The 14,221-nt window shown below is 42.5% G+C and overlaps 1 protein-coding gene across 2 annotated transcripts in view; it reads right to left on the reverse strand.

Moving 5' to 3' along the window:
* The window catches only part of LOC138797559 (excitatory amino acid transporter 5-like), a 160,893-nt gene that overhangs the window by 25,678 nt on the left and 120,994 nt on the right, over positions 1-14,221 (reverse strand). For both annotated transcript variants that reach the window (XM_069977878.1, XM_069977879.1), the window contains exon 6: positions 6,601-6,700. In XM_069977878.1, the coding sequence (XP_069833979.1) occupies positions 6,601-6,700 (100 nt within the window). The remainder of the gene's footprint in view (positions 1-6,600; positions 6,701-14,221) is intronic.

Below are 14,221 nucleotides of genomic sequence, written 5' to 3' on the forward strand. Positions count from 1 at the left end.
CTCATGAAGAGCTTCGGTTGACTGCTATCTCCGGGATTGGCTACTGCCTGCCATGGAACTTGAACTTTGCAAGGATCCAGTCAACAATGCAAGCCTGGCTGGTGTTCACCTACTCACTAGGTGTAACTGATAGCTGAAACCTTCCTCCAACACAGTTAGGATCACCACTCACACCACTATGTCTTGCCCTGCACCACCCTGTGTGCCACCTTGGTCGTTGACACTGCTCATACCCTGAGAAGGGCCTGATTTTTTTTACAAGTTTGAACATATTGCTTGTTTTCAGAATTTAGAAGAAGCAAAATAAATTTTATTAGATGGTGGCTAGTGCCACTGATTTCAGATTCTTACGGCAACCAGTAAGTTATTAAGGCTTCCTTGATCTCAGTGATTTGGTATAATAGAGAAGAAATCAGGCGATACCTTTTGGAGGCTAACTGAGTATATTTGAGTGTAAGCTTTCGAGAGTCTAGCTCCCTTCGTCAGACAAGATGTTATACAGAACTGAAAAAAAATCACAGACTTATATACACACTAAACAGAACTCATCAAAGGATTTTAGGAAACTTTGGAATTAACAAAATGTAATATATACACAGGGTCTGCTATTTACAACAGGTCCATAAACTATAGCTCATGAGGCGTGACAAGAGGATGGTGATCTCTTGTTGCTATCTGATTGTTGTCAGATTAATGGCCTAATAGTAATTAATGGTCTTTATAGCCAGAACAGGTCACACATAGGCCGACATGAAGCTGGCATGGATATTGAGACCATGTTGCAAAGTTTTAAATTTGAGCATTAGTTTATATTCCCATTCCCTTCTTTCTCTTTGTGTCTTAAAATGTCCCATTAATACTGTAACCCGCAGGTCTTCTACTGTGTGTCCCTCTCCAGAGAAATGTGCAGCCACAGGGAGATCTGTCCGGCCGTTGTTAATAGTAAATCGGTGTGAGTTCATACGTTGACTCAGTCTCTGCCCTGTTTCCCCCACATAGAGGCCTGTAGTGGGACATCGCACACACATGATCAGATACACCACATTGGAAGATCTGCACGAAAATGTTCCCTTGATTGTGTGTACCTCCTGTGACTGTGGGACTGGTACACTGTCAGAGCTATGGATATGTGTGCAGGTTTTGCACCGGTTTTGTAGGCAGGGTGAGGTGCCATTATCCGTTGGGGCCTTCAGAGCACTGCGGATAATGATTTGTCGCAGGTTTGGTGGTTGCCGAAATGAAAGCAGTGGGGGGACTGGGAATATTTCTTTTAGTCTGCTGTCCTTGTGTAGCACAGATTGGAGTTCCCTAGAAATCTTTCGTAGGATCTCCAGCTGTGGGTTGTAGGTGACAACTAGGGGCACTCGGGGTTCATCTTGGGCCTCCTTGTATGTGAGGAGAGTGTCCCTGTTGATGGCTGCTGCTTGGCTGATCTGTTTGTCCGTCATGTTTGGTTTGTAGCCCAATTGGAGGAATTCAGTCCTAAGATTAAGGAGGTGCTGGTCCAGGTCTGCTTTTTCTGAGCAGATACGGTTGTATCAAATAGCCTGGCTGTATATAATGGATTGTTTTGTATGTTTGGGATGGAAGCTGTCGCTTCTCAGGTAAGCAGTTCGGTCTGTCTGGTTTGCGGTATATTGATGTTAGTATCCGGTGGTCTTTAATGCATATAGTTGTGTCCAAAAAATTGATTTCACTATGGGAATGGCTTAGTTTAAGGTTTATGGTGGGGTGAAAGTCGTTGAAGTCTTCATGAAATTTAAGCAGGGCCTCCTCACCTGCAGTCCAGATAATCAGGATATCGTCAATGTATCGAAGGTAAGTCATAGGTTTGATGGTGCATGTGGATAGGTCCTTCCAGTTCTGCCATAAAAAGATTTGCATACTGGGGTGCACATCTTGAACCCATTGATGTCCCCATTTGCTGGAGGTATAGGTCATCTCCAAAGGCAAAATGGTTATGGGTTAGCAGAAATTGAATGAGTTGTGTGATTGGTTTTATTGGGAGGTCTTGTTTCTCCAGGTATTTTCGACATGCTGCAATTCCATCTTTGTGGGGGATGTTAGTGTACAAGGATTCTACATCCATGGTGGCCAATATGGTGTCGTCAGGTAGTGGGCCTAAGGCTTTTAGTTTGTTTAAGAGGTCAGTAGTGTCCTGGATGTAGCTGGGAGTGTCTCTGACCAGGGGTTTTAGGATATTTTCTATCCAACCAGAGATATTTTCTGTCAATGTCCCAATGCCTGAGATTATGGGTCTACCTGGGTTGCCTTCTTTGTGGATCTTGGGGAGCATGTAGAAGCAGCCTGGTCTGGGATCTTCTGGAAGGAGCAGTTTAATTTGTTCCTGGATGTTATTAGGAAACTTCTTGATCATGTCCTTGAGTTGTTTTTTGTAGGCCTCTGTGGGATCACCTTCAAGTTTAGAGTAGTGGACGGGGTTGGATAGTTGTCGGTTTGCTTCCTGGATATAGTCACTGGTGTTCATGATGACTACTGCACCCCCTTTATCAGCAGGTTTTATTTTTATGTCCTGATTCCCTTTAAGTGACTTAATAGCCTTTTGTTCTTGCAGAGTAAGGTTATGTACTTGTTTTTTTCTTTTCTCCAGGATTTCAGATTTTACTTTGTTTCTGAAGCAGTCAATGTATTTATCAAGTGTTGAATTGGTTCCAGGTCGTGGTGTCCAAGTAGAGTTCTTAGTGGGTTTCCTTATAAGCTTTTCAATACCAGGATCCATGTTGCAGGGGGGGTCTTTGTCATGGAAGTATTCCCTCAGTCTTATTTTTCTGAAGAACTCCTCCATGTCGTTGCAGAGTTTGATGCTGTCAATGTTTCTTGAGGGGCAAAAGGAAAGACCTCTGGAGGTATAACACACTATGGGGGACATTTATTAAGTCTGACGTTTTTTATGCCGGGCCTACAAATGTCCCTGCAGCGCCGGAGCTGAGGATTTACATACAGGTGCACTGCCTCTACATAAATCCCATGCGCACGTAACCCATCCATGCGAACAAAGTGGAACCTACGCCGTTTCACTATAATTTTTATGCTGGAAAAATGATAAATGCGGTGCACCCCCAGGAACACCCCCCCCCGTTCCTTTGGCGCAAGTGGCACAGAAAGCCCACTTCCGAAAATTGTTTTTCAAATCAAGCATTTGCGAATATATTTATTCGCAAGTTGGCCCTCTGCTCCAGAAAATGCCCTATGCACCACATGATAAATGTCCCCCTATGAGTTTGCAGAACCCTTTAAAGTGACACTATCACCCCTTTGTGCATTCTGACATCTCTACACAGGTGTAAAGGGTAAATTTAGCATTTTTCATACCTTATTTCATATCATACGTCATGGTGTTTGTTCAAGTAAAAAGTGTCCTTTTATCAACTGCAGATTGTATTAAGTGGGCGTGACCTTGCGGCATTAGCGCCACTTAGCCCCGCCCACAACACCACCGTTGGCCCCGCCCTCTTGGTGCCCATTGGTTAGCCGACGTAAAGGGGGTGGGGTCTAGACCTTTCGGCCAGCCTGTTCCAGTGGCCGGCGAGGGTGCGGTGCCAACGGTGCCGTTGTGGGCGGGGCTAAGTGGCGCTAATGCCGCGAGGCCATGCCAACACTTAATACAATCTGCAGTTGATAAAATGGCACTTTTTACTTGAACAAACACATGACGTATGATATAAAATAAGGTATGAAAAATGCTAAATTTACCCTTTACACCTGTGTAGAGATGTCAGAATGCACAAAGGGGGTGACTGTCACTTTAAGTGTTTAAAGCTATTAGGGTTTTGATGTATATGAAAATGGGGTCGGAAGCATGTTCAAATTCGATATAAACAATTCAAGTTACAAGATAGAGATGGAGGCTTTGCGCTTTCAGATTTTAGATATTACTTTTATGCTTTACAGGTACAGAATATTCAAAGGAATCAATTGTAGCACTAGGTATATACCACTTTGGGAAAATAAGTATTTAGTGGAATTATATAAATTAGAGTGTGGGGTATTTTGGGCCCAGAAGGGCATTACACAAATTGCAGATGTTTTTCATAATTGTAGATTGGTCGAATTTCACTTTTTTCAATTATTCAATTGATGATCATCACTTGATATATTAGTGGCAGCTGTGGCAGAGAAAAAAAATAAGGAGGTATTTATTATAAAGGAACACGACTTACATAGGGGGATTTTAGAATAAATCTATTCTTAAGACTGGTAAGAATATGGTGTATGAACAAATCAGACAGAAATGGGAAAAGATATTGGTAAAATCACGGATAGTGACTGAAGAGGTATTTTATAAACAATCAGGTCCACATAATTTAATATGAACCATTGGATAATACAGTTCAAAATAATTAATAGGTTATATTATTCACCATATTCATTATGTAAGATGGGAATTCGTACACATAGTAACTTCTCTAAGTGCAGAATGACTAATGCTAATAATTATCACCTTCTCTGGGATTCCAGGAGTTCTGGAAAAGGGTAGTTGGGGTAATAAAAGATAGAATTGAGATCTCATTAAATTCCTTCTTCTTGATCTTAGGATTTATGCCTGATATACCGAAACATAGGTTATTGGTTGCAAAATTATTGTGAGTAGTGGTAGTGAGAAATTGTATTATTATTATTATTATTATTACTATTAGTTCCAAAGCGATATACAAGCGATAAGGTGTTAACAAACAGGAACATTACAAGATCAAAACACATTAAAGGCAAATGGCTGACTGGTACACGAGGAGAGAGGACCCTGCCCGCGAAGGCTTACAATCTGTAAGGTACTAGGAGAGAAACAGGAGGTAAAGTGCAGCCAGTCAAGTGTAATGCAAAATTTTTATAGGTTGTATCCTAGATAGAAAAGATGGGTTTTCAGGTTACTTTTGAAGGACTTGATGGTGGGTGAGAGCCGGATATGTTGGAGTAGCGAGTTCCAGAGTATGGTGAGGCTCAGACAAAGTTAAGGAAAGACTGGAGGGGAGGAAGGGTGTTAGATGGTAGACCAGAAAGGAGAATGTTACAATGTTCCAGGCGAGAAATGAGTGCATGTACCAGCAGTTTTGTGGAGTCAAATGTGAGAAAAGTGCGGACTCGAGAAATGTTTTTGAGGTGAAGGTGGCAGGAGGTGGTCAGGGTCTGGATGTGCAGTTTAAAAGACAGTAATCACACGGGATGCCCCAGAACTTCATGCTATGTACACTAGTACTAAACTTAAAGTTTCCAACCACTGTTAAGTTCTAAATTTAAAACATAACTTTTATTATTAATATTTAATAAATGTGCGATAATCAAACGTTAAAAACTGGATGGAGTGACTCACTTCCTTATCACTCTTAATATAGTGTGTAATCTGTTGTCAAACTGATTATTCAAGGAATCTCACAGGAGATAATTGTCTATAATAGATGTTGTGCAGCATCTGTTGGTAAAGTGATGAATCAGATTTGTAAGTTGTATAGGTCTTGTGGGAACCGACAGTTCCTAACCTCCAGCTATAGCGACACCTAAACCATAGGCAGATAGAATGTAACACAATGTTGATTTATCATGTGACCTACAGAACTCTTGTATCTCGTCTAGGAATTGACAATGTTTATTTAAGATTCACTGTATCTCAGAGGAATATCTGCAGTGTGAACAGGCGCTGATACTCAGCTTTGGTAAGTGACAACGATAGATGCAGCCTCTAGATAAATGTTAGTATCTGTAAAGACCGATAGCCTGATAGCAGAGTATCGGTCTCTATAATGTGACGAGATTCAGTCTCTGTTGTTAGACAGGATACATAGCGCTATAAACGGCGATCTTGGGATAATCCCTTTTGAATATCGCCATAATGCACAAAGTGAGTACGCAGTCAGTTTAAAAGACAGGGCAGAGTCAAAGGTGACCCCAAGGCAGCGGACTTTGGTGGACAGTGGAAAGAGTGCAGCCATTGATAGTGATTGATAGATTAGATGGTGGGGTGGAGTGAGATTGGGGGAAAGATGATTAGTTCTGTTTTGTCCATGTTGAGTTTTAGAAAGCGGGAGGAGAAGAAGGAAGATATAGCTGATAGACACTCTGGGATCCTGGATAAGCCAGAGACTTCTGATATCAAGGAATGAGAGAATTAGGTTAGCAAAATAAGTAGGTTTGAGACCATCTATCAGTCCCGGAAAATTAAGGGAAAGAAAGTACATCAGAAAATTTGGGGTAGATGTCATAAAGAATCCGTAGGATGATTGGAAATGTATTTTTCCCCCCTCTCTTTTTTTCCCTCCTGCGGTGGAGTTAGAATTGGTAAAACAGGGGAAATTGTGTATTTATGATCTGTGGTTGTATGCAATACAATATTTAATAAATAATTAATAATATCTATATATTGGAACTTAATGTTTATTATGAATATCTCAATGTAATTAAGCCAAATAATAATAGTATGAAGTAGATAAAATTGTTCATATCAATGGAATGGATTTGTATAATAATGTTGTTGTGCTGCATCAATATGTGCTTCGTGGTGGATGACGATTTTATAGGCACCCCTGTTGCTCTTTTTTTTTAAATAATAAATAAAAAATTTAAATTCCATAAAATATTTTTTCTTACCAAACAGCAACTGCAACAATTTTCATCACAGCTTCATTCAGACTTTGGCATACATTGACTAGTGGCGTTCCTCTTTCACCCATCTTTCCTAGCAGAAGACCTGAAACAATAATTTATATGTATAAATGTATTTCACAGAGAGAGAGAGAGAGAGAGAAAGGTGGAGGTGGTGGAGAGCACAGGGCAATGATCGGGGACCACCGGTGTGGTCGCGGTACAAGCGATCAGCAGTACATACTATATACCACTGATCGCTTGTTCCAAATGCTGCTGGCACTTTTTATCCCTTGTCACCAAAGTCAAGTACCCCAGATTACTCATAACCACTCCAGTTTACCTGTAACCGCTCAGATTACCGGTAACTGTCTCAGATTACTCGGAACCACCCCAAAATGGGATGACTTTTGGGGGGATTCTATTTTGCTGACACTACAGGGCACTGACAACACACCTGAAACTTCTTCAGAAAAATCTGCGTTGAAAATGCTAATTGGCTTCCCTTCTAAGCCTTGCTGTGTGTCCATACAGTGGTTTATGCCCACATATGTGGTACCGTTGTACTCAGGAGAACTTGTGTTACAAATTTTGGGGTGTGTTTTCTTTCATGTTCTTTGTGAAAATGAGATACTTTAATCTAAACGAATATTGGAAAATTTCTATTTTCCATTTTTTAAGCCCTAATGGTGAATACTTTCCTCAAGCACCTGTAGGGTGAAATGCTCATTATAAACCTAGATTAATTCTTTACGGTGTGTAGTTAGCAAAATCGGGTCACTTATGGTGGATTCCAGTATACAAGCCTCCTAAATCCACTTAAAAAAAGAACTTGCCCCTGAAAAAAAGCAGTTTTGGAAATTTCATGAAAATTTGATAATTTGCTGATACATTTCTAAGCCCTGTAACACCCTTAGGCTATGTTTACACTACGTAAAAGTACATCCGTTGTTGCCATCGGCAACAACGGCCGTACTTTGTGCGGGGTGGAACAATGCCTTACTTCAATGGGATCCCGGCTGGAGCGTATACACATCGTATACGCTCAGGCCAGGATCCCGTGCGGCGCCGCAAATAACTGACATGTCAGTTTTCTGCGGCTGCAATTCAATGAAATGCGGCCGTAGGAAACCCTGTCAGTTCACACAATGAAGCTTGTTTAACTTGTTTATTAATGATATTGAGAATGGAATTAACAGCAATGTTTTATCTTTGCAGATGACACCAAGCTTTGTAGTACAGTACAGTCTATGGAGGATGTGCAGATGTTACAGGATGACTTAGACACACTGAGTGTTTGGGCGTCCACTTGGCAAATGAGGTTCAATGTGGATAAATGTAAAGTTATGCACCTGGGTACTAATAACCCGCATGCATCATATGTCCTGGGGGGAGTTACTCTGGTAGAGTCACTGATGGAGAAGGATCTGGGTGTACTTGTAGGTAATAGACTACAGAACAGCACACAATGTCAGGCAGCTGCTTCTAAGGCCAGCAGGATATTGTCATGCGTTAAAACAGGCATGGACTCACGGGACAGGGATATAATATTACCGCTTTATAAAGCTTTGGTGCGGCCCCATCTGGAGTATGCTGTCCAGTTTTGGAACCCGATTCATAAAAAGGATGTTCTAGAGCTGGAGAGGGTACAAAGGCGGACAACTAAACTAATAAGGGGAATGGAGCATCTTAGTTATGAGGAGAGATTAAAAGAATTACATTTGTTTAGTCTGGAGAAGAGACGTTTAAGGGGAGATATGATTAACTTATTTAAATATATAAATGGCCCCTACAAGAAATATGGGGAAAAGATGTTCCAGGTAAAACCCCCTCAAAGGACAAGAGGGCACTGCCTCCGCCTAGAGAAAAAAAGGTTCAATCTCCGGAGGCGACAAGTCTTCTTTACCATGAGAACTGTGAATCTGTGGAACAGTCTACCACAGGATCTGGTCACAGCAAAAACAGTAGAGGGCTTCAAAACCGGCCTAGACAAGTTCTTAGAGCAAAATAATATAAATGCATATGTATAGAACCTATCGCCCCTCCCCCTTCCCTGTATCCATCCCCTCCTTGGTTGAACTTGATGGACATGTGTCTTTTTTCAACCGTATTAACTATGTAAGAGCGGCTCTGGCCGTTTGCTTAATTGTGTGCTGTGGGAGGTTCTGATGCGGGCGCACGCTGCTGCGCCCGCATCAGAACCCTGTGGCCGGAAAGATCATCCGGCTGGTACTTAAAGGGGTAGTCCACCCCAAAAAATGTTCTTTCAAATCAACTGCTGCCATGAAGTGCCAGAGATTTGTAATTTGCTTCTATTAAAAAATCTCAAGCCTTCCAGTACTTATCAGCTGCTGTATGCCCAACAGGAAGTTGTATTATTTCCAGTCTAGAGAGCAACAGAGGTTTTCTATGGGGATTTGCTACTGCTCTGGACAGTTCCTGACATGGACAGAGGTGGCAGTAGCGAGCACTGTGTCAGACTGGAAAGAAAACACCACTTCCTGCTGGACACACAGCAGCTGATAAGTACTGGAAGACTTAAGATTTTTTAATAGAAGTGAATTACAAATCTCTGGCACTTTATGGCACCAGTTGATTTGAAAGAAAATTTTTTTGGGTGGACTACCCCTTTAAGTACCGGCCGGGATGATCCGGGCAGAAACCGACCGTTCCGTGACCCCAGCCAGGGTCATGGAACGGCCGGTCATTCACATCGTGTGAACATGGCCTTAAAAAGTAAAATATGAAGCCAGAATAAAGATGACATATTGTTAATGTGACTTAGTAACTAATTTATGGCATATGACTTTCTTTTTTTAGAAGCAGAGAATTTCAAAGTTCATACATAGCAAATTTTTCATGATATTTTAATGTTTTTTGTTTTTTTTTACAAAAAAACATACAAGACAGTGACCAAATGTTACCACTAATTTAAAGTATCATATGTTACAAAAAGACTATCTCAGAATTGCTAGCATATGTTAAAGCATCATTGAGCTATAAGTGCATAAAGTGAGACAGGTCACATTTTGAAAAATGAGCCCGGTCATTGAGGCCCAAATAAGCTTGGTCACTAAGGGATTAAACCTACCACAATGTTTTTGATGGGTTTTCTATTCTCAAAAACAGCCACTTCTTGTGTGGGGGGTTGTTTGGGATTTAGCTTAGCCCTGTGAAAAGCCTTACACATTTAGGCTATGTTCACACAACATGTTTTTTTTCGTATTTCTACGGCCGTTGTTGCCGATTGCAACAACGGCCGTAGTTAATAGGAAAAAACAAACGTTCATTTGCTGTCTAAGGGGTCCCGGCCCCTAGCGGCCCCACAAACAACTGACATGTCAGTTTTTTTGCGGGCGCTATTCATTGAATAGTGGCCGCAGAAAGCTCAGTCAGCTCACACTATGAAGCGAGCAACTCCGGACGCTTGCTTTATAGTGTGCTGTGGTGAGTTCTGATGCGGGCCCGCATTAGAACTCTGCTGGCCGAAAGATCATCCTTTTCAGAGACCAGCCGCTCAGTGACCCAGCCGGGTCACGGAACGGACGGTCTCTTACGCCATGTGAACATGGCCTTAGTGACAATAACTGTGTATAATTGTATTTCACAAAGAGAAAGAGAAAAGGAAATCATGAAGAACACAAAAGGGTTGATTTTTGTCCATTATCCGTCGGTCATCCAACACATATCAACCCCCACATATCATCCCTTTCATACCATCCCCCACATATAACCACCCACGTATTATCTCCCACATATCATACCCTACGTACCATTACATATCACCCCCCACATATCAACCCTTACATATCCTCCCTCACATATCATCCTCTACATATCAACCCTTACATATCACCCCCACATATCAACCCTTACATATGATCCCTCACATATCATCTCCCACATATGACCCTCACCTATCATCCCCAGCATATCATCCCTTACATTTCACCCCCAGCATATCATTTCCCACGTATCAACCTTTAAATATAATCCACCACATATCAACCCTTACATAACCCCCACATATCAATGCTTCTATATCATCCCCCACATAAAACCACCACTTATCACTGCCCACATACTGTATCATCTCTCACATATCACCCTCACATATGAACCCTTACATATCAACCCCCACCTATCATCCCTTATATATAATCCCTCATATATCATTCCTCACAAATTAACAAACATATCAACCCCCACATATCATCCCTACATATCATCCCTCACATATCACCATCCACATATCATCCCTCACATATCAACCCTTAAATATTATCTACCATATATCATCCCTTCAATCTCATACCTTGCATATCACCATCCACATATCATCCCTCACATATATCAACCCTTAAATATCATCCACCACATTTCATCCTCAACATATCATCCCTCCCATATAAATCCCCACATATCATCCCTATATATCAACCCTCACATACCATCTCTTGCATATAATCTCCTACATATGACCTTCACATGTCATTCTCCACATATCATTCTCTACATATCAACACTTATATGTCATCCCTCCTATATCAACCTTCATATATCACGGCATATCATCCCTTAAATATCGTCTCCCACATATCATCACCCACGGATCACCGCTAAAATATGATCTCCCACATATCATCCCCCTCATATCATCTCTTACATATCATAGCTCACAGCCTCATGCTTATATACTGCTGGAGCACGCCCAGGACTTTGCTCCAGGGACATTGGCCATGTAACGTCATGGAGATCTGACAGCTTCCCTGGTTACCAGGGATACCGGGGGCTCGGCCGGGGGCACAGCTGAACCACTAATATATTTGTGTTACTGACAGATCTGCCAACCTGTCAGCCACAACCTGTGCAGGTGTTTTAGTTAGGGAATTAGGGCACTAGGCCAATCACGTCCTGGACCAGTTACCTGGTCACTTTTATAGTCTGTTCTGAATAGCCGTATATATTAGTAGACACCCAGCGCAGACACATGTGAATCAAATCAGATGTATATGGGAAGCTCCTATTCATGTGGAGCACATCAAAGCCGGTATGGATAAGTAAGCAGGTGCCAAGCAAAAGTAAGGAAGTTTTACATGCAGAAAATCACCATACATATTGCCATAATACTGCTCCGGAAAAAAGCCCGCTATACTGAGAACAACATTATATAAACACTAAATAATACCACCTGACAAGGACCACATATCACCACCCCATAGTGACTAAATATTACCACTACACAAGGGAAAAATCATGCTGCCACATCTTGAACACAGTACCACTGTCTGACTGAAAAATACCACTACCCCCACTGACAGTATAGCGATCAGGGTGCAATTACAACCAGTGACTCACAAGAGGCGTCTTCTCTCATCAGAGTAATTTACTTTCTCTTTTCTTCTCCAATCGGTTCAGGCCATCATGAAGACTTCTGTTAGCAATGTCTTATCCCTGGGGCATCTAATGGACAAACATTTTAGGCTCCACACTTTTCCAGCACCCTCCTCACCCCTATATAATACCTCACCAATGGCGCCGAAACATGAATAGTTCCCCCTATTTGACACCCACACAGTAACTAGCCCCTTCTCTTCCTTCACACTGTTAATAAGGGTGGTACACTATTAGTCACAGAATATGCATACAGGAGCAGAAACATCAGTCTCTGGTCCTGTAGTAGGTGGCCATGTATTTAATATATGCATGGACACTCACTCTGCAGGGTCGTATGATCTCCCACCTGAGGCAAAGTCACTTCTCCTGATTGCAGATGCGGGGCTGGTTATGGTATTCTATGTAGTGTTCTATTTATATTATAGAGATGTCCCTGTATACGAGTTCTTAGCAACCTCTAGGTGCGACCTACATATAGTTTATCACAAGGGCAGACAATGCAATAAATGACCCCTTTGATATGCATGTAATGTGGTTTTATTCTTAATGCTTTAAAAAGCAACCTTGTTTCATCCCCCTTCCAAATAAAAATCACTTCATCGATACAATGGTGCCAGAGGACCAGATCTGCACCCAGTTGACCATTGGGGTAGATGATTTTCCCTCTGGCCCGTGTATAGATTAGAATAAATGGGCATGAACCTAGTCCTCATAGTGGTGCCCCATTTCTGGTTCTAATAAAAAAATATTAAAAATCTTCAAACGTAAAATAATTATGCGTAAGGATGAAAGTGATGCAGTCCCCTATAAAATTAATTCTTGTATCTAAAAAGCGGTTGAACTTTTTTAGAAAAAATTCTGCAGATTGACTGCTGAATAAGCGTAAAAAGTTATGTCCCAAAAAATCATTTGCGCTGTCAAATTGAAGAAAAGGAATTTGTTTTATTTCAGGGAGTTTCGTGTTTGCACCATTTGTCCTATGGTAAAACTGACATGTTATCGATGTTCCTTACATTAGCACGATTACAACAATATACAACTTGTATAAATAGTAAAAACTTAAAACCTTGAAAAAAACTAAACGTGTTTAAAATTGCTTTATTACCATCCCTATAGCAACATAGTTGATAGGGTTGAAAGAAGACAAGAGTCAATCAGGTTCAGAGGAAGGCAAAAACCCCTACGAGGCAGATTGCCCCATCACAGGGAGAAAATTCCTTCCCGACTCCAATGGCAATCAGAATAATCCCTGGATCAACGTATCACCAGAGCAGTGGCGTAGCTATGGCGCCCCCCCTCCTTGCCATCGCACTGCCTGGCGACCCATTTTCCGTCGCCGCCCGCCGCATTGATTGATCACTGTTGTGACCGCAAGCAGTGTGCTGCTTGCGGTCACAACAGTCAGTGTTGGATGGGCCACTGGCTGATCCTGGCTCCCTGGGGGTGTCCGTGGGATTTCCGGGCAGGACACACAACAGGGAGCTGTGTGCCCGGGCTGTTACTTCCGGGTCAGGGAACGCGCTCTCTGACCCGGAAGTAACAGCCGTGGCGCACACAGCTCCCTGGTGCGTGTCCTGCCCAAGAATCTCAGGGAGCCAGGATCCAGGGAGCCAGGATCAGCCCAGGACCTGTCCAACACCGCATAGGAAGAGACAAGAAGGGAGCTGCGATGGGGGAGCGAGGTGTTAGATGAGTTGTTTGTTTTTTTTTTCTTTCTTTGTTATTTGCTTTGCATGGGACGAGATAAGGGGGGCAAATATAAGAGGACAACACAGGGGACCTCTACAAGGGGGGAGAAACATAAGGGGGCTCGTATAAGGGCACAACAAGGGGGGGCAACACAGAGGGGTCAATCTATAAAGGGGGGGCAACACAGAGGGGTCCATCTATAAAGAGGGGCAACACAGAGGGGTCCACTATAAGGGGGGGCAACATAAGGCGGGCATGTATAGGGGACAACAATGGGGCAACACAGAGGGGGCCATCTATAAGGGGGAGGGCAACATAAGGGGACAACACAGGGGGCATTTATAAGGGGGCATCTACAAGGGGGGGCAACATAAGGGGGGCATGTATAAGAGGCTAACACAGGGGCCATCTACGGGGGGGCCTGTATAAGAGCACAACATGGGGGGCATCTACAAGGGAGGGGGCAATATAAAGGGGACAACTAAGATGGGCAATTTATAAGGGGGGCATGTATAAGGGGACAACACGATGGAGGAGCAAC

This window comes from Dendropsophus ebraccatus, chromosome 7, assembly GCF_027789765.1.
Source record: "Dendropsophus ebraccatus isolate aDenEbr1 chromosome 7, aDenEbr1.pat, whole genome shotgun sequence".
Taxonomy (NCBI): Eukaryota; Metazoa; Chordata; class Amphibia; order Anura; family Hylidae; genus Dendropsophus; species Dendropsophus ebraccatus.